Source organism: Haliotis rufescens, unplaced genomic scaffold (assembly GCF_023055435.1).
Source record: "Haliotis rufescens isolate VD_foot unplaced genomic scaffold, xgHalRufe1.0.p SCAF_16, whole genome shotgun sequence".
Taxonomy (NCBI): Eukaryota; Metazoa; Mollusca; class Gastropoda; order Lepetellida; family Haliotidae; genus Haliotis; species Haliotis rufescens.
In genome coordinates, this window is record NW_025963846.1 from 13690025 (window position 1) to 13714355 (window position 24331).

A 24331-nucleotide genomic window follows, 5' to 3' on the forward strand; every position below is an offset into this window, starting at 1 on the left:
GAATTACCCCTAATTGTTATTGTTTAATAATAAAAAAAAGTGTCCCTGCAGTGAGAGTATTTTCGGATTTCGGTTTGCGTGGATAATACGACTAGTACTCCCTTGTTGTCATCCTCGTTTTCTGGTATAACCCTACATTTGTGTATTTGTCGTCATTCACTTGATGCTCAGTTAATGAACTTCTTACTGGTATAATTAGTGGTGGCACCACTCAGATTACCTGATGAAGGTTCCCATTTGGCATTTCATGTGTCTGGGGTAATTATTCAATCAAAATCCAGGTTTGAAGTGAGGTGAAATGTGTGTTATATTATATCCATGTGGCAGCTCAGCAAGAGATGAATGATCAGTGGATTTACTTTTTTTGTAAATCAATGAATCATTCCTAGCCATCAAAGGATTAACAGAAAATACTCTGACTGATTAATCACTGTTATCTTGCACAGAGGATATGTCAAAAGTAAGTGTTCACATGTCTAGGTTTACTGAAGCAAAGGGAATACACTCACATTATGGCGTGAAGTGCCGATATAAAAACAACATACTTTGTTCAAAGGGTTAACCGATAATATGTTAATTGATTGCTCATTGTTATCTAACTCAATGGATCATTTTTAAGAACCGTGGACATTATGAAAATAGTTGTCACATAGGCTTTCTCAGCTGACCTCTGACACCTATAAGAAACACCTGAAACAAACTAAGTGATCAGTTGAGAAACGAACACGGGCTATAATATCCCGAAATGATATAATGTAAACAGGGAATTTTTTTCGACCGTTTTATTATTGTGAGTTTTGCGAACGAGGCTCAATCGCAAAAATTAAAAACGCAAAAATAAGTATAAATAATACATACATACTTTATTCATTGCAACACATCATCAAATGTTGAAATCATCAACCAGAACCACAAGTTACTCAATAAGTTAAAAACACAAATGAATGCAGAATGGTCACACAATACATCACAAATGAAAGTGTAAACAGACCAATTAGTGTCTTCTTATATAGTTTGCATTCAAACTCACAGTCATGACACTGAGTTGAGTCAATTATCGTATTTGATAATTGGTCGCAATCCCTACCGGTCAACTTTCCGGCCAACTCAGATTAACTAGCTTCGGAGAGAAGCTGTCTATTGTTTGGTAATCAAGGGGTCATCTCAACACGGCAACTCGCAAAAATATCTCGTCGCAGTATTGTATTTGGTGTGGTATTCGCAATATTTTGACAGCGCAGAAATAAAGCTGTTTACAGTTTATATATTATAAAACATTTGATTGTTACAGGGAATAAGTTTCTTTGTACAGCTCTAGACATGTGGTGTATTGATCCTTTATGTGGATATTCACGGATACATTCCTCGAACAAGGTAGCTGCCTAAAGTTATACATATAAATTTGGTAGGTTGTGATTATATTTTCATTTTGTCTTCTTTCATTTGCTGCAGCATTGAACAGATTTATTCTTGTTCCTCTACGTCTTGCTTGGGAAGTTCTTCGATGCGCGATAGACGTTGTTTTCACAAGTCTTTTCATTTGTAAGCGTGTATATATTACAGTCAATTTGTAAAATGTGATTCTCTCAGGCAAATTATCTGTCCATATATTTAACAGATTGACTAAAAATCATTTAAACAGTCAAGAGGGCTAAAAAACATCACAATAGATTAATTATGATAGGATTAGAAGCCAAACAATATAGAAATGTACTTTTAATCCTAACATTTTCAAACTCTTGGTGATGATATTAAACATAAAAATGTTTGGAATTCGTTATCATAATAATACAGATGCACATATTTTTCAGTCAGTTTGTAAAATAACTGAATATTTAGGCATTTAATAAATTTCCTAAGTGAAAATTTTGCACATTTTGACTCTAAAAATATAAACACGATAAAATAAGCAATGCTCAGGTGAAATATTTACTTTGTGTTGCAAGTAAAAATAGTGTAAACAAAAATCGAACAATTACCAAGCAAGTGACTTATCAAAACCTTGTCACCATTACCGATGCTACCCACAGGGATACCTACATTTCCTTATTATTTCCAAAACTGTATTTCATTTTGTTGATCAATGTGACCATACGCCCTTATACTATCAATAAAAGTGACAAATGCACTTACGAATGGCACAGCACAGGTCGCGAACTAGTCTAGATTTCTGTTATATCATACGGGTACTCAAGGGGAAAAAACAATAACAAAGGCAACAATCAGTCCCGGGGAATTGATTTAGATCAGTGTCCCTTAAAGACATGTCCACACATTATAGCTCAAAAACAGGTTTATCATACCTCCATGTCAGAATGATGAGACCTGATTGGTCCACGTGATCTTGATAAAATACTGTGTATCCCGCCTTGGAGGGAAATAAATTTCTCAGCAGGTGAATAAATCCCTTATACCCCGCCAATAAATCCCTTATACCCCGCCACTAGCAAGTCAGGCTGCACGTGAATTTCTGAGAGGCAGAATAAATCCCTTATACCGCGCTTCAATGAAAAAGCGCTTTTTCCAAGTCAATGAAAGTCATGTGACATAGCACAAGCTGACCTCAGCTCAATCAAACAGCTGTTTTCTATGAATTTTGAATTTGGTTGAATTCTTTTACAATGTCATATCAAAACATGTCAGTAAGACAAATTCATGGTAGTAGGACACTTTGTTATATTCTCCTTGGGTGTATACAAACAGAGCTCCAGATAAGCTGCGTATCTGCGTGAAATACGCATAAAAACTGCAGAAATACGCAGTAAAATAAAATCCAAGCGTATCAAATACGCAACGAATATTACAGATACGCTACAAAAATAAAACTTGTGCGTATCATCAAAATAGTGTTAAGTTACCCTGCGTATTCGATTAGCAAATCAGCAACTTATTTTGAAATTATAAACGGGCATTCCGTCAACCTTGCCAAACTCCACGATGACAGTTACATCATGATCATTTGCAATCACACTTTCTTGTGGAAGTATCGTGGTATTTTTGAGTCCTATAAAGCTCTCGAACCCACACGACACCAGTTTGCAGGGACTAGATGAATAGTGTTTTTAAATATTTAACTTAAATACCCACATGTGTAAAAACAAGTTGGTAACAGAAATTTGAATACCCAGATAGAATTCCTGATACCCAATGATTTTAAAATGCATGGGTAAAATACCCACAACACCAAAAGCTTATCTGGAGCTCTGTACAAAGATAACATAATCTACACGAAACATTGCTAAATACAATTTCCTATAAAGTGAAAACATGTTTGTTTTTTTACTAACAGTAAGTTAATTTGGAAGTTGAAGTTCTTTTCTATTTCTCTTTCCGAACACTACATTCAATGTTTGTACACACTTGTAAACCAGCTTATACAACCAAAAGGCTACACAGCTGTTAAACATACCTTGCCTTGTAACTTTGTACAAACTGCATTTTACAACTATTATTAATATTATGTATTATTAGTAACATTTGTTATGTGTTTTCTTGTAGTGTTGGCATTTTGATAATCTGTCAACTTGGAAACCTTTCAGGCTTAGGAAACATTTATCTTAAAAAAACTCTTTCCAAATGAAAACGGTATTCATAATAGTGAACTGAACATACAATAACAGTCCCATCAAATACAATCAATCAAATGATGAGAATTTATTAAAATATAGTTTTGGGGGTTTTACTCAACTGTAGTGAAAAGTGACTTATATCCCTTTCAGGTCTAAACCATTCAAATCGAGTGAGTGAGTGAATGTATCACTGTCACCTATAAATAACGTTGGTTGGTTGGTTGTTTTACGCCGCACTCAGCAATATTCCAGCTATATGACTGCGGTCTGTAAATAATCGAGTCTGGACCAGACAATCCAGTGATTAATATCATGAGCATTGATCCACGCAATTGGGATCGATGACATGCATCAACCACGTCAGCGAGGCTCACCACCCGATCCTGTTAGTCGCCTTTTACGACAAGCATAGTCGCATTTTACGGCAAGCATGGGTTGCTGAAGACCTATTCTACCCCGGATCTTCACGGGTCAAATAACTGAGTCAGGCATATCAGTGGTTACAAGAATGATGAACTATTAATGTTGTTCCCTGAGATGAATTGATCCTCATTTTGGTTTTGTTTGTTTGTTTGTTGCTTTACGCCGCACTCAGCAATATTCCAGCTATACGACGACAGTCTGTAAATAATCAAGTCTTAACCAGACAATCCAGGGATGGACATCCAGAGCATCGATCCACGCAAGTGCTATACGATGACATGCATCAACCAAGTCAACAAGTCTGACCACCCAATCCTGTTAGTCACCACTTACGACAAGCATAGTCGCCTTTTACAGCAAGCATGGGTTGCTGAAGACCTATTCTACCCCGGATCTTCACAGGTCCTGACTTTAGTTGGCACTTACTGGAATCATGGGAGGCTGGTTCCATTTGGGGATTGCAAATTGGTGATTGTCCCTTCCAAGAACACAACATATACAGCCCTTATCCATTTCCTGATACATTTTGCAACAAGCATGCAGTAAATGTATTTGTTTGTTTGTTTATTGTCGCACTCAGCAGTATTCCAGCTGTAAGAAGGCGGTCTGTAAAGAATCGATTGTGTACCAGACAATCCAGTGATTAACATCACAAGCATCAATCCAGTTTGAATACAATGACATACAGACAACCGTGAGTCGCCTCTTACGACAAGTATAGTCACCTTTTATGGGTTGCTAAAGACCAATTCTAAACCAGGGCCCACTTGCACAAAGTGATCTTAGCGCTAAGATGATCGTAACTCCCATACTTTAACATAGGCTTACAATAGTTAAAGCGCTAAGATCGCTCTGTGCAAGTGGGCCCAGGTCTTCATAAGACGCTGAACTTGTAACAGAGATTTCAAATCAACTCAATTCAGTTCATCCATGACCATTTAACATATTTAAAGTCTATTAATATACTTATATCATAATATACATAGTGAGGGAGTGAGTGAGTGAGTTCGGTTTAATGCCGCTTTTAACAGTATTCCAGTTATATCGCGGCATGTCAGCTTAATGTGGGAGGAAAGCCCGAAGTGATGCAGGTCCCAGACATTTACCACTTCGATGAAACCCACGAGCACGGGTATGGTGCTGACAAACCTAGAAACATAATTGGGGTGAACCGGGATTCGAACCCACAATCATAGGTTTCTGGCATGCCCAAGGGACGCAACTCTGCACAGAGAATCGCGGCGTTTTAGACGACTGGGCCACCCGAGCCCCCTAATATACATAGACTACAGGAGGATATTTCAGAATAAGTACCATTAGGTTACGTACTACACAACCCCACTCTGTTTCACACGAACATAATTAACAGCGTCTTTTTCAAAATAGATTGTATTATATCCTTAATAATTACATACCTCGAGCCCCTCTAGATCAATGGAGCTACAAACAGATTAACTTACAAAATCACAGCCATGATAAACCCAAAAGGAACTTTTAGAGTCTTCCTACCAGTTGACCAACCTTCAGGATCTAAGAAATATCAGATTACGAGTGTCGTGAAAATGATATGGCCGAAGATTATGCAGAGGAAATTACCCCAAAACTCATTAGTTTTCCATATATAGACCTAATTAGTTCTCCTTAATCCTGTCTTAATAACACATCAGACTCGTCTCTGTCGAAACACTGAGGACACTGATCCAAGATGAGTATGTTCTCGAGCATCATGCAAGTAGACATGACCAGGTAACAATTAGTAACAATTGTTGTAACTCCCATAGTTTAACGCATGGCAGTTGTAGCACTAAGATTGCCCTGTGAAACATTAGGATTTTCTTGATTCAGTATCATCAGCTATTGATTCAGTATCATCAACTATTGATTCATCTTCTATTGATTCAGTATCACTGTCTATTGATTCATCGTCTACTGATTCAGTGTCATCAGCTATTGATTCATCGTCTATTGATTCAGTGTCATCGTCTATAGATTCATCGTCTATTGATTCAGTATCATCGTCTATTGCTTCAATGTCTCGGTCTATTGATTCAGTGTCATCATCTATTGATTCAGTATCATCAGTTATTGATTCAGTGTCATCATCTATTGAGTCAGTATCATCATCTATTGATTCAGTGTCATCATCTATTGAGTCAGTATCATCATCTATTGATTCAGTATCATCATCTATTGATTCAGTGTCATCATCTATTGAGTCAGTATCATCGTCTATTGATTCAGTGTAATCATCTATTGAGTCAGTATCATCGTCTAATGATTCAGTGTCATCGTCTATTGATTCAGTATCATCATCTTTTGATTCAGTATCTGTCTTCATCTGTTGATTAACTATATATTGACCCATGAAGATCCAGGTTGAGAATAAGTCTTCAGCAATCCATGCTTGCTGTTAGAGGCAACTATGCTTGTTTGTTTGTTTGTTTATAGTGTCAATAACATGGTACTATGTTTATGCTATGGAGCTCTTTATGCTATGGAGCTGTTTATCCTAAGTCAGTGCTTAAGTAACAAAGTGAGTGAGTTTGGTTGAACACTGTTTTGAACAGTATTTAGTTACATCACTGAGTGTCAACTTCAGTGGGAGAAAACTTTGTCTTGACATCCAATTTATAAACTCTTGAACCATATCAGCATACACAGCTGGTTAAAGTAAATAAGCCTGGCATTTTCACATAGAAGTCATCACCATGCATCCTCCTAAGCTCTAAATATTTTATTGATCTGTCAGTCTTTGCAAGAAAAAGGGATCAATCTTAACACTGAAATATTGGCATCCAGGTACCAGATAAATGTTTTGCGTACTGCACTGCGGCATCCAGAAAACAAAGCTTGGCATCCTGCGTACCAAAAACGGTTGGCACCCTCTTTCAATAGGAGCAAAAGAAATAATAGTTAAAATATTTTCTTATTTGTACAAATGCTCTATCTTTGATGGATGAGGGAAATAAAGTGACACAAATACAAAAATTTAACAATAAAATAACAGAAAAACATTATAGAGAGGAGCCTTCTCCAAGCTATATATTTTCCAACCTTATTATTCTTACTTCCCACTGATCTCATTGTCAGCTTCAGTAATAATACATGACCAATTCCATCATCATCTTCTTTCTTGTGAGTGAGTGAGTGAGTGAGTGAGATTTAATGCCACTTTGAACAGTATTCCAGTTATATCACAGCGTGTCAGCTTGATGTGGGAGGAAAGCCCAATGTGAGGCAGTTCTCAGACGTTTACCACTTTTGTGAAACCCACGAGCAGGGATATGGTGCTGACAAACCTAGAAAAGTAATCAGGATGAACCGGAACTCGAACTTACAATCTAAGGTTCCTGGCATGCCCAAGGGGCACAACTCTACAGAGCGAATTGCATAGTGCATCTTCCTAGAAAACATGTAATAATTGATTCAAACTGGACCCACACCAATAGAATAATGATTAGTGATTTGTTATTATTATTATTATTATTATTATTATTATTATTATTATTGACAGTAAATGAGTTTGTTTTTTTAACGCTTAACCTATTTCTGGTTGACAGAATACTTTTCCTTTTCAATTAATATTTTGGAGCCGGCAGATTTTAAAATCAGTCTGGCCTGAGTTCAATATTGTATTCCAAATAAGTCTGGCCTTTGTCAAGACGCCCACACAGCAAAATGTTGGTAAAGTTTATGTTAAAAATACTTGTGATGAATTCTATTCATGGTATGAAAACTAAGACTGATTAATATTTGGTTGGGGAATATTCCATATTCTCTACTCCATTTCCTGTTTCTTATAGAAATAATATAAATATGTTCTGTCAAATTCAGAAACTCTTTTCTAAAGTCCTCCAAGTAATAACTCTTGTTTCCATCATTTTCTTTTCCATACATATATAATACTCAAATTTTTTTATAGGGATATTAGTCATGTTAGATATATTTATATATATATACAGTTGACATTATTATTTTGAGAATAATCTGAGCGTATCAAGGAAAGATTACAACATCCCTATCAAAACTGGATTAAAGTACTCACGGAAATGAAAAAAAACTGTTTTTCTCAATTTAAAAATCGACACAAAGTGTTACGTAGCTGTAAATACGAAATAACAAAACAACTCGAAAAGTATTAGTCTGGATTTGCTAGTTTGATCTCAGTGAACAATACAAAATGTACTTTACAGGAGGTAATTTGTCGGCACTTTCAACATTCAAAAATAAAACTACCGTATTCGACGTAATAAGCGCCCAGGGCGCTCTCAAAATTAGAAATAGGGGGCTCTTATTAGAATATTATTGTTCACTTGCCAATATATTAGCAAATATCGCCATGGGCGCTTATAAGAGCGGGGCGCTTATTACGTCGAATACGGTAAGTCCAAATTGACATAGCAGAAACAGACTATAGGCATTATGAACCTGTTCTCACCTGTCGTCAAGGTGTCATAGGTCACCTTGATCTACTTACACCTGGTTATGCCCTGTTTCACAATAGTCTGTTTTATTCACATTTTTACACACTTTTACGTGTAAAAAGGCATAAAAACATTTGATACGCTGTATTTGTGCCACGGCCCAATTAGTACTAATTTAGTTGTTTGAATATTTACATATTTTGTATATTAACTGCAATAATTTAAGATCTGAGGTCGAAAAAACAGGTTTTTTTCATTTCCATGAGTACTTTAGTACAACATCATGCCCTTTAGGGTTAACATTATGTGTTTTAATTTGTCAGACATTTTAATTTGGAGGAGGTTTCAAATGTTTTTATTTCCAAGCATCATTGAAAACTTAAAAACACTTAAAAAATCTGAAAACACAGATCATCAACATTGAAAAATACAAATGTTATCAGCAACATTCCATAGGCATCTCAAACAGTGAATTTCTGCCAGCTTCCGACTCTATTCCCGATTCAAGAATGGACACAAGCCTGCGACAGGACCTGTGAAGATCCGGGGTAGAATAGGTCTTCACAACCCATGCTTGCCTTCAAAGGCAGCCACAGTAAATGCTTGTCATAAGAGGCGACTAACAGGATCGGATAGCCAGACTCTCTGACGTGGTTGATCCATGTCATTGTATCCCCATTGCATATATCGATGCTCATGATGTCAATCACTGGATTGTCTGGTCCAGAGTCGATTAGTTACAGACCGCCATCATAAAGCTGGAATATTGCTGAGTGCGGTGTTAAACAACAAACAAACATTTGACAGTATCAAACTTCTGAACATTCGTAAGTGAACTTACTTTAATTACAGGGCCTCTTGCTGCTGCCATATATTTGACCTGTTGTATTGCCTTGATACTCTTAATCTAATCATGTGTGTTTCAATATACCGTATTTGACGTAATAAGCACCCTGCTCTAATAAGAGACCAATATTAGACCCCAAATCGTCAGAAAGAATGTTACGTTCATAATTTCCCTTTTCAGGTTATGATAATTATACCTGGACAAAAGGACTGTCATCCCAGGTTGCATGTATGTTTCTCTTGTGTCAAGTGTATGCTATGTTTCCAAACAGGTCGTTCTGTTTCATTTCTGTGTGAAAACATTACTTCGCGTAAACAGATAAAAAGCATGCAAAAAAGCATGTGCATGCGCCATATGTTGACAGAACTGGGTTGTATTATTTTCAGTTAGGCTTAAGATTTTTTAATAGTTGTTTAGGTCTTCATGTCTGTCTGAGACAAAGACATGAATCTTGGGGTTCTATCAAGATACCACAAACAGTGAGTGTTTGGTGGACACACTTTACTTACTAGGCAAGATGGCGGAACACCCGAAAGTTGTGACGTCATACACATGACGTTATACAAATGACGTCATACACAAATGCTGCTAGTAGTGAGACTACTTGTCACAGTAGTGATTGTTAAAAGAAAGTTAGGAGTCACAAAGTTTTGTAGAAGTGAATTAAAATACCACAGCAATTGTTTAACCTTAGTTTAGAATGGTTGCCTGAAACCAAAACAAAACTTCTTAAATGACTTCGTGTTCTTTGCCTTTGGCACTGGTACTGATACTGCTGACCAATACCATTGTTAAAGCTTTGCAAAACTGTCTTCCATTCACTTACAACAAATTCAAAATAATAAGGCCTTAATACTTATCATTATTTGCATTGCATTTGTAGCAAGGCATGGAATCATCCCACAGATGACATCCTTACCTTGTCAGCTTGCTGACAGGGTTAACCTCTTTGTTCTTGTGGACAAGGCGTCCGACCTTGGATCAGAAGGTCAGTGGTTTGAATCACATCACAGGCCTCGAAAATTTTATGGCGGCTACATTTGCCCCCAAAATGGGTCTGAGCACATTTGCATTAAATTTGAGCAAAATTTGGCTCATATTCTACTATGTAGCCCGGGACATGCCTTCGGTTGAAAGGATAATATGCAGATGACATGATGTCATCCCACTATTGACATCCTTATCATGTCAGATTGCGGATTAGCTTAACCTCTTTGGTCACGGATAAAAGGCGTCCATCCTCAGATCAGAAGGTTCGTGGCTTGAATCCCATCATGGAACTCGAAAATTTTATGGTAGCTACACAAAGTTAAATGCTTTGACAAAATAATGTTTTTCCTGGTTTGCCCACCCTGGGTACGTCATGTCTGTATTTCTTTGACCCAGTCCTTACACATAAATCGACATTGTCACGTTCAAATCAGCATCAGCAGGGGCCGTATACATAAAAATTCTTAAGCGCTAAAGAAGTCCTATTTCTGAGAAAATTCTAAGAAATATCAAAAGTTAGTCTCAAATCTAAGAATTTTCTTAAGTCATATTCACAAAGACTTTCAGCACTAAAGTTCAGAGTACTCAAAAGGACTTTTTCTGACTCAAGAATTTAAGAATTTTCTTAAACCTTCCAAATGCTTGATGAGAGTTACTGCCACTTACCAGTCATGTTGCAGAAAGTGTTTGCAAATGGCCGTACAATCTTGAGCCCGCAACATGTCAGCCAGCCAGGCACAGGCAAGCCAAGGGATTTTCTGAAACATAATACAGCCTCAAATATAAATTTCTGCAATCTGATTATCATGATTATTAGACAAATCATTTGATGCATATTCTTATAAAATCACAGAATGTCTAGATTTTTATATACCCTCCCAAAGAAAGGGAGTTAAGTGACTATAAAAATCCAGTTTCAAAAGTATAGTAAGTTATTTCTCTTGCCTTGGAAAGATGTCAGTCTTGAAAAGGAATTAAGTATGCAGGTATCCGCTCTGCAAGTATTCACCCCATAAAATCAACTTTTCACGAGTTTCACAACCCCTGTAAAATAATGACACTTCTAATGGTTCTACCTCATTTTACATTATATATATTGTGTCATTAGCAAAATAGGTACCGTTTTTATGTCAGTAATCTCTATCTTTCATAAAGTTTGAGATAGCCCTGAACTTTCATCCTTAATATTTCAGTGGGGAACCAAGTTTACATATATCATCAAACCTTTGCCTTGCCAGTGCTTTATTTTCTTGTGGTGAAGTGGTTAAAAGTATGAAATTGTTGAAATATCACTGTCAGTAGACACCGAATGCACTTTTCAGCGAACATATTTCAGATTTTATGTCATATACATTAGTTTTTATGTTGTTATTTTACTAATGGTATTAGAATTTTTAAAAGAAACATCAGTTTCCTTACATGCATAACAGAAGAGTTAAATGCACTGATAATGAATGTTGTCAGCTACTGTACAGGGAGCAGTCAGTTGTAGTTTTATTTCATGTTGAATGAAAATATGTCTTTGATGTAACTGTCCTTGGTGTTACCTGAATCATGACAAAATGTCTTTGGTGTAACTTAATGCGTCCTTGGTGTAACTTAATGTGTCCTTGGTGTAACTTAATGTGTCTTTGGTGTAACTTAATGTGTCCTTGGTGTAACTTAATGTGTCTTTGGTGTAACTTAATGTGTCCTTGGTGTAACTTAATGTGTCTTTGGTGTAACTTAATGTGTCTTTGGTGTAACTTAATGTGTCCTTGGTGTAACTTAATGTGTCCTTGGTGTAACTTAATGTGTCTTTGGTGTAACTTAATGTGTCCTTGGTGTAACTTAATGTGTCTTTGGTGTAACTTAATGTGTCCTTGGTGTAACTTAATGTGTCTTTGGTGTAACTTAATGTGTCCTTGGTGTAATTTAATGTGTCCTTGGTGTAACTTAATGTGTCTTTGGTGTAACTTAATGTGTCCTTGGTGTAACTTAATATGTCCTTGGTGTAACTTAATGTGTCCTTGGTGTAACTTAATATGTCCTTGGTGTAACTTAATGTGTCCTTGGTGTAACTTAATATGTCCTTGGTGTAACTTAATGTGTCCTTGGTGTAACTTAATGTGTCCTTTGTGTAACTTTATGTGTCCTTGGTGTAACTTAATGTGTCCTTGGTGTAACTTAATATGTCCTTGGTGTAACTTAATATGTCATTGGTGTAACTTAATTTGTCCTTGGTGTAACTTAATATGTCCTTGGTGTAGGGCTGGGACGAGTCCAAATTTACTACCCGGGGACCCCACCCCCTATTACCCGACCCTACCAGGATACCCACTGCAAGTTTCAAGAGCCAGGCAAAATGTCTGATTGGTAATTGTTTTACTGCAGCCCTGGCTAAAACTATTTAGATACATGTATCAAACAATCAGATCATGCGTTCACTGAAGTTGACTGAAGCTTTATATTTACTCAAACATATACAAGTCAAAAGGTATGTGTGCATGGTCAGAAAGAAATGTGAACATTAGCGACTTGTAGTGTAACCACTGCGCTGTAGAGAGTTTTTGTTATTAAACAATATACATGTATCACGTGGCTAACCACGGGTCCGGGTAGTCCTGTGGGTACCCGGGTCCTACTCAGGACCCCCCGACCCGAGTACCCGAGTTACCCGTCCCAGCCCTACCTTGGTGTAACTTAATGTGTCCTTGGTGTAACTTAATATGTCCTTGGTGTAACTTAATATGTCCTTGTGTAACTTAATATGTCCTTGGTGTTACCACAAGTCAGCAATTATCAACTTAGAATGGGCAATGGCTAAACATGTCTTGTGACATTGAAATTACAACTCTTTGATCATATGAACACTTAAATTTGTATTGTTATAAAACATTCTAACTTAGGGTGAGATGAAGATTAATGTTTTGGTGTAACTACAAGTCAGCAAGTAATAACTGTAAAGATAGGGTTAATGGGTTAAACATTTCTTGTGCCATTGTAATTACAACTCTAACTCACATAAACACTTTAATTTATGAAAACACCCAAACTTAGGTCCCTTTAAATCACTAAATGTCTTTGGTGTTACCAGCAGTTAGCAGTATTAACTTCAAAGAAAACGTTGTGAAACAAAAATGACTGACACCATTGCAAATATGCATCATTTCCTACTGATAGATTATTGTGATGTGAAAGAAAAATCATCATGAGTAATGGTAATGTCTTTGGTGCTACCGCCTTGTCTTTGGTGTTACCAGAGGAAATTCTGAAAATGATTCAGGTAAACACACATTGCGTAGCATGATTTTCAACATGTACAAAGAACATGTTCAATAAAAACAGAATATTGAAAATATATCAATCATGTTGGTAATGTGACGGACACAGAGAAGAGTAAATTATCAATTTTTATTTTTAGGAGTGATTATCCGTGAGATAAAAGTGAGATACTTTTTTCTTTTCTAAGCAGAGGTAAAATATTAGTTTTACAATAATACACTCATCGAAATATTGTATTTATTTTTTATTTCTGCAAAAGATCGGTCACTCTAATAGTTACACCAAGGACAATAGATTTCCACTGATTCTTCAGTATACTTGAAATATTTCAAAATAATGTTTCCTTGAGTTGGCATAATTTACCCAACTATCTGTTAAGTTTAGATGTTTCTTGTTAAATCACTATAAGTTGGAATTTTCAAGTATTTATTTTTGTTTATTCAATCGGACCAAAAGGGGTACAAATTTTGATAATGACCCATTTACTCTGAAACTGAACAGCTTCAATATTATTGGTAAAATACAACTAACAACAGTTAAAAACCTTCCATGCATGTCAATCGAAGTTTTGAGGAGATATGGAGTATTTTGGAGCTTTTGAGACGAAAAAATTTTGAACTGCTCCACCCAAGTTTGAATGTTAATACTTTAAGCTGCAAAGAGTTATCTCCCCTGATTTCAGCATGTGCCTATGTCAATGCAGATAAATATCATAGATATTACAGTATTTTTTCAAACTTTACTTTCCCTAAAATTGTGCAAAATATGAAGAAAATGCAAGAGAGAAAAACACGGGATAAACCTTTCATCATGGATTTAAATTCAAGCATGATCTCACAGCTGACCATTTTGCAAAAGTGAATCAGTCATAAAATCTCTACGTTCCCCTTGCCCTCTATGTTTGTGTTTGTTTTTTGTTGTTTAACGCTGCACTCAGCAATATTCCAGCTATATGACGGCAGTCTGTAAATAACTGAGTCTGGACCAGTGATTGACATCATGAGCATCGATCTACGTAATTTAGATGCAGTGACATGAATCAACCAAGTCACCTAGCCTGACCACCTGAACCCGTTAATCGCCTCTTGCGACAAGCATGGGTGGCTGAACACCCAGAATCTTCACAGGACAATTATCCATGTATTAAATCATCACTCTGCTTCACCACCATAGCTTTGTTTCCAATACAGGTCAAATGGCACGACACTAAAAATAGATGCCCAATCAAATTGCAGTTATTTTTCATGATTAAAACAGGCAGTGATCTTACCAATACTTGGTTTGAATGTTAAATACCACCTCAAATACAACTGACATGTCTTACATCTGATGAACTCCCTTACTACACTAGAAACATCTACTACAGTTAACATTTCACTCATAACAGTCTTCTAACTTATACTCTTAACAGAGGGGTACACAAAGTACGTGATCTCGACTACCAGTTAGTTGTCAGACTTCCATTTTTGAGGAAGCTTAGGTGACTAAGTGGGTTAGGTCGCTGACATTGTGTGCTGGCAATTAGGTGCCTTACTTTGAAAGAGTGGGTTCAAATCCTGGATGGGACTTCACCTGGAAATGTGGTAGAACTTGTAGTCTACTAAGACAAAGTCTAACGCCACAAATAACATCTGTTACACATATAAACCAGCAAGGTGCCACTCCTACCTGTATTCCAGGTGTAAACCACCAACCAATGACAGCAAGGTGCCCCTCCTACCTGTATTCCAGGTGTAAACCATCAAACAATGACAGCAAGGTGCCCCTCCTACCTGTATTCCAGGTGTAAACCATCGAACAATGACAGCAAGGTGCCCCTCTTACCTGTATTCCAGGTGTAAACCATCAAACAATGACAGCAAGGTACCCTCCTGCCTGTAGTCCAGGTGTAAACCATCAAAAAATGACAGCAAGGCTCCCTCCTACCTGTATTCCAGGTGTAAACCATCAAACAATGACAGCAAGGTACCCTCCTACCTGTAGTCCAGGTGTAAACCATCAAACAATGACAGCAAGGTTCCCTCCTACCTGTATTCCAGGTGTAAACCATCAAACAATGACAGTAAGGTACCACTCCTACCTGTATTCCAGGTGTAAACCATCAAACAATGACAGCAAGGTACCCTCCTGCCTGTAGTCCAGCTGTAAACCATCAAACAATGACAGCAAGATTCCCTCCTACCTGTATTCCAGGTGTAAACCATCAAACAATGACAGCAAGGTTCCCTCCTACCTGTATTCCAGGTGTAAACCATCAAACAATGACAGCAAGGTGCCCCTCCTACCTGTATTCCAGATGTAAACCATCAAAGAATGACAGCAAGGTGCCCCTCTTACCTGTATTCCGGATGTAAACCATCAAAGAATGACAGCAAGGTGCCCCTCTTACCTGTATTCCGGGTGTAAACCATCAAACAATGACAGCAAGGTGCCCCTCTTACCTGTATTCCAGGTGTAAACCATCAAACAATGACAGCAAGGTGCCCCTCCTACCTGTATTCCAGGTGTAAACCATCAAACAATGACAGCAAGGTGCCCCTCTTACCTGTATTCAGGGTGTAAACCATCAAAGTCTAGGTTGAATGCAGAGGCCACATTCCCTGGTGTGGCCAGGGCCTCACAGCTGAGGACATCAAAGTCCTGGGGCAGCAGGGTGTCGGCATGCAGGAACAGGAGCAGGGAGCCGGTCGATGCCATTACCCCGGTTTGCTGCTGTATCCCCCGTCCTGGAACATTCACAGATGTACATTAGGATACCACAATCTATTTTCTTGCTTTACGAACAAACCCACAAATTTTGCAGAAGCACAACAAAAGCATACAATATGCATATCTAATTAAAAATATCATTCTTTAACATCTTTGCTCTTTTTACTTTTGTTTGAACATTTTAATTCTCCCCAAGTCAACTCTAACACTGTTTTCCTTTCATATAATTTTTAATTTTACCACATTGACTCTGTACACCAATAATAAATACACAAAATACATATTCTCAGGATATGACTTTTGAAAATCGGTTCAGGCAGGTGGGTCTCTGTTTTGTTGATTTCAGTTAAAGTTTTACCTGGATGTCAGAACATTTTTTTTTTGTCTTAATTCAGAAAAAACAAACCTCTTACTGTGACACAGGGGTGCCAGCGAACCTGGAATATTGTATAAGCCTTTTATTCCAAGCCAGCCATATCGCTGTGGTCTATTTGTAAAAGTTTTCTGAAAACTCTATGGGACTTAAGGGTAATTCTGGAAACTCTATGGGACTTAAGGGTAATTCTGGAAACTCTATGGGACTTAAGGGTAATTCTGAAAACTCTATGGGACTTAAGGGTAATTCTGGAATCTCTATGGGACTTAAGGGTAATTATGGAAACTCTATGGGACTTATGAGTAAATGAATAGAAAACATGCATTTCTATTTTTCATGCATTTCTATTTTTTTAAACAATTGTTTATAAAATGTGATATTTTGTCAACTGATATGTTGTTAGTTGGTTAGGGGTAATTATGGAAACTCTATGGGACTTATGAGTAAATGAATAGAAAACATGCATTTCTATTTTTCATGCATTTCTATTTTTTTAAACAATTGTTTATAAAATGTGATATTTTGTCAACTGATATGTTGTTAGTTGGTTAGGGTTAATTATGGAAACTCTATGGGACTTATGAATAAATGAATAGAAAACATGCATTTCTATTTTTCATGCATTTCTATTTTTTGAAACAATTGTTTATAAAATGGGATATTTTGTCAACTGATATGTTGTTAGTTGGTTAGTTTAAGTTTTATTTAGTCCCTGAAATGACATTTGTTAGAAAGTTTGCTGCAACAATGAGATGAAGACAGAGTCCATGTGCCAGTTCATTATAAGCAGAACACAGTTTGACCTAGTTCCAGCCTGAATATGGTACTGTGCCCATTTACAGTGGATAGACTCTGTTTATCAAATTCATATGCATAAGGTAGGTAATCGCAAAGTTGTGAAAATCATGGTGTGAGATGTAAAACAGGGAATCAATTGTAACCAATATTGTTCTTATTGTTTTGAACATGCATATGTTGGACAAAAATGCACCTTCCGCCATTTTGGTAAGGATGTGCACGAGGTCATTCCTTAGTAACTGTTTCTATGTTTTTCAGGCGCCATTTTTGTCGCCTTGCAAAGACATCAGGGGTTTGGGGGGCTTGACCCCCACTCAACAGTTTGAATTAAATGATTTTGTGAAATCTTGAATTACCATAGTAGATACAAACTACATTATTAGTAGCATCAAACAAACATGGCGGATTGGTGTCCGGTATAATGCATGTGTACCCATATGTTGATTACAGATTATGGGAAAATTATTTTATTGTAAATTTGATCACTAGGATCAACAGCATGCAAGATCAATACCAGGATCAAATGATCAATACCAAGAACAATAACAAGATTAAGTGATCAATACCAAGACCAATAACAAGATTAAGTGATCAACAGCTTGCAAGATCAATACCATGATCAAGTGATCATTACCACTATCAACATCAGGATCAGTTTCTGAGTGCTTCTGTTGTTGTTTGGTAGTCTTCCAGCGCAAGGCGATGCTGTTGTAAAGTTGAGATCACCAACCATGAGTTCATGATGCAGTCCCTGAAGACATTCCAGATCTAGGACTTGTCAGGCATTGAAAACCAGTATAAGGATCTTGTATTTCATTATTGCAGCGCCTTTTAACCAGTGAAGTTCTAGAAAACCAGAACTACATGCTGACATTTCTCATCTCCATGACAAGTATGGTGGCCGTGTTCTGGAGTTAGTCATGTGTATTCAAAGTTCACTACGTTTCTTTGCACTTCCTTAAGGGGTGGTCGGGTAGCCTAGTGGTTCAAGCGTTAGCTCGTCACGCGGAAGATCTGGGTTCGATTCCCGACATGGGTACAATGTGTGAAGCCCATTTCTGGTGTCCCCCGCCGTGATATTGCTGGAATATTGCTAAAAGCGGAGTAAAACCATACTCATTCACTCACTAATGATTATCACAGTAGCTGTAAATATGAAAACAAATACTCACCAGGTTTACTTGAAACAACCTTGACCTTTACAGGGGATGACCTTGCAAACTCCTGACAGATCTGAACTGTGTCATCTGAACTTCCTCCATCTGACACAACAATTTCCGCGATATTGTCCGTAGAGCTTACCCTCTGAAATAAATACATTCATAGTGTCGAGTGAGTGAGTGTGTTTGGCTTGACCTTCTTTGAACAGTATTTCAGATATATCACAGGTATACAGGTCTTAGAAATTTACCACTTTGGTGAAATCCAAGATCAGGTTGCTGACAAACCTAGATATAATCTGGGCAAACCGGGATTCGAATTCATGATAATAGGTGTCTGGCATGCCTAAGGGAGACAACTCTGCATGGCAGGTCTCCCATTACTTCAGTCTTTGATTCACAGCGTACAAGGGAACAATGGAATTGAAAATGAATTGATTCTATTGAATCTTATTGGGATTCTATTAGACTCCTATCAGGATCATTATCACATAAAAAGATTCATTGGTCAACTTCTTTTAGTGGCATTTAAAAGTTGGTGTGATGAAGAAAGACAAGTTCTGTGGATGAACAACTTCTTTATTACAATTAGTGCGACGTTTCGGTGTAGTTCCTTATAATAAAGAAGTTGACATCCATAAATATCATCTTTTTGTTCACAATCATTGCCATATTTTGAATGTAAAAATTAGCCTGTACATATGATGTCTAATTTCCGAGACTTATTTCATTAGAAAACTACTCCATGACGTTTTTATTTTTTAGAATTTAGAACATGCAGAATGTATCAGAAAATGCAGGTAAATTAACAATGTTAAAATAATTGCCAAGTGTTTCATTTTACATATTATACTTACATAAGAAACATATTTAAAATAGTCTTGCTGCAGTCCTTATCATTTCTTTAGTTGTTGTTTTTTTATTTCTCAACAAAGTCAAACATACCTATTGTTCTGAATACATTATCTCCTTTCATCAAATATGCTGCTTTCTTTCTAAATTCTACTATAGAAAACTTCTCACAGGCTTGAAAAAGCACTAATTTTGAATCTGCCTTCAAAAGGCCCTAAACTTCATTAAAAAGCCTTGTAAAAGCCTTGAATTTCTCAACCATGGTTAACTTGTTCTGCTGTTTACAAAATATATTAGACATACCTCTGTAATATATTTAACATCAAATAGCAAAAGATGTCCAAAATCTGATCGATAAATATCACTAAAACTGTTGAGTACCTGAGCACTTTAATAGTGTGGTCACATGTACAAATGGGGGCAAGAAATAAAGTAAAGATGCCTTCATAAATTTGTTAGGGATCACAGTGGGGCCTTACTTCCAGCCTTAAAAAGTGTTCTCATTAACTTGAAAAGGCCTTTAAAATTTTGTTGAGGTGAGGTGAAGTGGGGTTTAATAACACGCCACTTATATAGCAACATGCATGCACAAGTGTGTGTGGGGAGGGGTGCTGCTTGTGGCTACCAGTATTATAGTGCTATCCAATTGGGATACCATATTGTAGCTTAATAAGAATACCCCACTTCAACACTGTATACGGACTCCAAGCCGACCCTTATCCCCTTAATGCCATGTGCCAGGCAGGTTAACAAGAAGTACTCTTTTAAAATCACTTGGTATGATGTGGCTGGGGATCGCACCCCCAACCTTCACCTCTCACGGCAGATGCTGTATCCACTAGACCATGGAGGCAGTCTTTAAATTTTGTCCTTAAATGTGTGACTCAAATTTTGTAGAAACAATGTGTTGTGGAAAGACAACAACTGTATCAGCCAACAGCTTGAAATTGCTGATTCACTTCTACCATACGTCCATATTCAGGAACAGTAATTTGATGAAGATGGCACAGTTGTTCCATGTTCAGCAGAGAAACTCTATGATTTATGTATTGAAAGCATAAACAAGATAATAACTGTCACAAACACAAGCACCTATATATATGCAGTTACCATTATCAAGCAATTACCTAAACATATGACTTAATTATCACATATATTGGAGGTTTAATTTGTTTGTGTTTTTCTCACATATAAACATTGTATGGAATTTTCTTTTTTATTAACAAAACTGTAGATTGCTAAAGAAAACAGTCCAGGATTAGGGTAAGAAATGAGATACCAATTTTTCATGCAACATGAGCTTGTATTGTCAAATTAAGACTATCAGAAAAATACATATTTCTAATATTGAAAAGACCAACATTTTTCTATTTTCTTTCTTTTTGAATACTGTGCTTTAGGGATGCAACGATTCACCAAATATCGATGCAGCAAAAAAATATTCTCAGACGATATGATATGTGATACACATATACCTGTGTCGATTCATACTTAATCTGGTATCCTTTCACACATGGAACATTCAGAACAGCAATGGAATGACTAATATTCATAAATTTTATATTTATTAATTTATGCTATATCTACATTGTACAAAATGTTCATAGTTTTAGGATTTAAATTCTGTTCTAGTCCTTTACTAACCCAACAGGTGTTGACACTCAAGTTTTATCTGACATATAGTATTGATTGAAATGAGATATTTATTTTCAAATATGAAAAGTTTCAAGCCATTTTAATAGTGTTTATGCCTTATGGAAATGTATGAACAAAAATATCATTTATACTTTGCTGACTCATGCTAATTGCTTATCTCTCTCTTATCCGAAAGGTGTGGAAAATTCCTGAACTGTGTTCCCAGAAAAACAGAAAAAAACAGCTCACCCGAACACACCCCTTGAGCCACACATGCTCACTGGAACCATTTGACCAAGTCGTTAACTCTCCCATTCTCTTACCTTCCGTCCGAAACACAGGGGAAGAAGGAATGAGTGGGTGAACACTGTAACGTATGAGTCAGGATAAGTAGAAATGAGTGAGTGAGTAAGTTGGGTTTTTACGCCGCTTTTAACAGTATTCCAGTTATATTGCGGCGTGTCAGCTTAATGTGGGAGGAAAGCCCGAAGTGATGCAGGTCTTAGACGTTTACCACTTCGGTGAAACCCACGAGCACGGGTATGGTCCTGACAAACCTAGAAACATAATTGGGGCGAACCGGGATTCGAACCCACAATCATAGGTTTCTGGCGTGCCCAAGGGACGCAACTCTGCACAGCGAATCGCGGCGCCTTAGATGACTGGGCCCCCCGTGCCCCCAAGTAGAAATGATATTTTTACCTTACCCTGAAACATACTAACTGCTTGAATCCCACGGTAGGTGGCGGGTTCCACCTGTGTGTGTGTGATTCAGATCAAGATCTGTTCCAACAACCCCTTGAGAACATGCTAATCTTAATTCTTCATTATATCCATACGGGCTACCACCTCCTTCTTGTGAAAGAGAGGAGAAAATCTTATAGATTTTGTGGATTTAGTAAAGTTTGCTAAGGAAAATAATTTTTCCCGCTTACTTTAAACAATTATAGTGTTAAGAGAAGGTCATAAATTCAACATAATAGTTTTCACTCATGCTCTGAAGCACGCAGTAAAACAGGGACATGGACTCTTGGTCAGTGGTTACGGGACAGTAACCTGAAGTTAGCAAGTCTGTGTGATAGTGGGTGAATACTTGTAGGAAGGTCTGTCTTCCAGTGGGCACTGTCAGTTGTTGTGCAACTACTAATGGTCCAAACTGATCACTTCCAGCAACATTTTGTGTGGAGAAATCTCTGATATAATGATCAGCAAAGACAGTGTCTGATCTCCAAAAACAACCTTCCATAATCGTTTGGATGGAGCAGTTGCCATGAAGAGCTAGGATAGACACTATGGCTCTCACTTCACGCGGGTTGAATGCTGATGGTGAATCCAGTCCGGCTGCCTTGTAGGCTCTGAACATTACATCTCTCATCCAGCAGGAAATGGTTGTTCTGGAGACTTCTGCTGAACTATTCCTGGTTAACAGAATGGACAATCTCATTAAAATCAGATCTTAGTTCTCGCTACAGAACTGAGGACATCCTATTACGGGTCACGTCAGACCGACCTTGCGCGAACTTTGACCAACCAATGCAATGACCAATCAGAAGGCAGCTTTCTCGTGCTTAACGGCACTTATTTCAAATTGGCAACTATGCTTCGAAACATATTTTGACAAATTCTTGATTACACATTTGAAACCTGAACAAAAGAACATTCTGGAATGGCTAACAGATGGTCTAGATTGTATGGATTCAGTCGTTAACCCCGTTACTTTCGCTCGGAGCTAAAGTTTTCAAGGTTGCATGATTAGAAATCACATTCCGACTGTCACTTTCATAATCTGATAAGCGATGCTCTGATTGGTCGGATGAAAGGTCGTTCTGACGTGACCCCTAATGGGATGTCTTCAGATCTTTGTTTAGCAGTAGCGAGAACTGAGGTCTGATTTTAATGAGATTGCAGAATGGAAGTCTTCTTAGTCCCTATCTTCTGGAACTTGTTGTCTGGTGGTACATACGTAATACACGAACTGGGCATAACGACAAATCTTCAGCGTCCTCTGATCCCAAGATGGATGAGAGTGGAGGAACGTGAAACTGATGTTTAGTGATGAAATCCCATCTAAGTCTGAGATGCGCCATGCATGTTCGCCACTGTCGAATCTTGAACGGGAGAAATCAATCGCTTCTATTTCTGACATCCTGGCTGCCGTGGCTAGGGCCAGTAGAAATAATGTCTTCTGGGTCAGATGTTCAAAGTGAGCTTGTCGTAGAAGTTCATAAGCATTACAGGTGAGATATTTAAGCACCACATTCAAATGCCAGGCTGATCAAGGCTCTGAATTTCATTTGTTTATCTTCAAGCCTGTATGATCTCAGAAAGGCTATCAATTTTGAAACATTCATTGGTGAGTTTGATTCCAAAACCCAGGGTTAAAACAGAGCTGATAGCTGATAGATAGGTGATTAAGTAGTGGCTTTAACTGCTGTGAACCCCTTGGATCTCGCAAACTGGCCAAAACTCTTGACCAATTGTTTGGTACAGATACATCGAAGCAGTGATGTGAACAAATTATTACATATGATGAATAAAGGTCAGAATAATGTAATCTGAGCAAAAACAATTGCAAAAAGAAGTTTATTTTCATTGGATGGTTCGGATGACCGACGACAGACTCAGTTGGCACGATAATGAGAGTGTGACAAGTCACCAGCTTTGTCATTTGGTTCTGGTGCGTATGAGTGGTTCAAAGGGTGCGTTCGGATGAGCTGTTATTTTCTGGGAAAACATTTCAGGAAGTTTCCACTCCCTTTCAGAAAAGAGAGAGATAAGTAAATATTACGAGTCAGGATAAGGTAAAATTAGAAACATTCACATAAGGTGATATAAGGTGTCATTCTGGTTTTAACAATGTGTTCTTTATCTTGTTATAACAATGTCATTCTGGTTATATCAATGTGTCACTCTGGTTATAACAATATGTCGCTTTCTGGTCATAACAATGTGCTCCTTTTTGTCATAACAATGTGTCACTGGTTATAACAATGTGCTTCTTATCTTCTATAACACAGTCACTCTGGATATAACTATGTGTCTCTCTAGTCTCATTATATTCCAGAAAGCTGGTGCTACTATTAGACTATGATTGTAAGCGTAAATCCATAACATAGTGTCATGTCATCACTTCGGATTAAATGGCAGGCATTTATCTAGGATTCCAAACTAAAAGCCCTATGCAGGCAAATCTGGAAACAATCGTTATTTTGTTCAAAACTGGGAATTGTTTGAATTTTCTATTTTTTTAAATCGAGAAGTACATTAACATTGCATTCAATAAC

At 37.4% G+C, this 24331-nt stretch overlaps 1 protein-coding gene across 2 annotated transcripts in view; it reads right to left on the minus strand.

Moving 5' to 3' along the window:
• Window positions 1–24331, minus strand: part of LOC124136871 — a 44451-nt gene that overhangs the window by 8602 nt on the left and 11518 nt on the right. For both annotated transcript variants that reach the window (XM_048396893.1, XM_048396894.1), the window contains exons 7-9: window positions 18573–18705; window positions 16063–16243; window positions 10920–11011 (exon numbers count right to left, since the gene is read on the minus strand). In XM_048396893.1, coding sequence (XP_048252850.1) covers window positions 10920–11011; window positions 16063–16243; window positions 18573–18705 — 406 coding nt within the window. The remainder of the gene's footprint in view (window positions 1–10919; window positions 11012–16062; window positions 16244–18572; window positions 18706–24331) is intronic.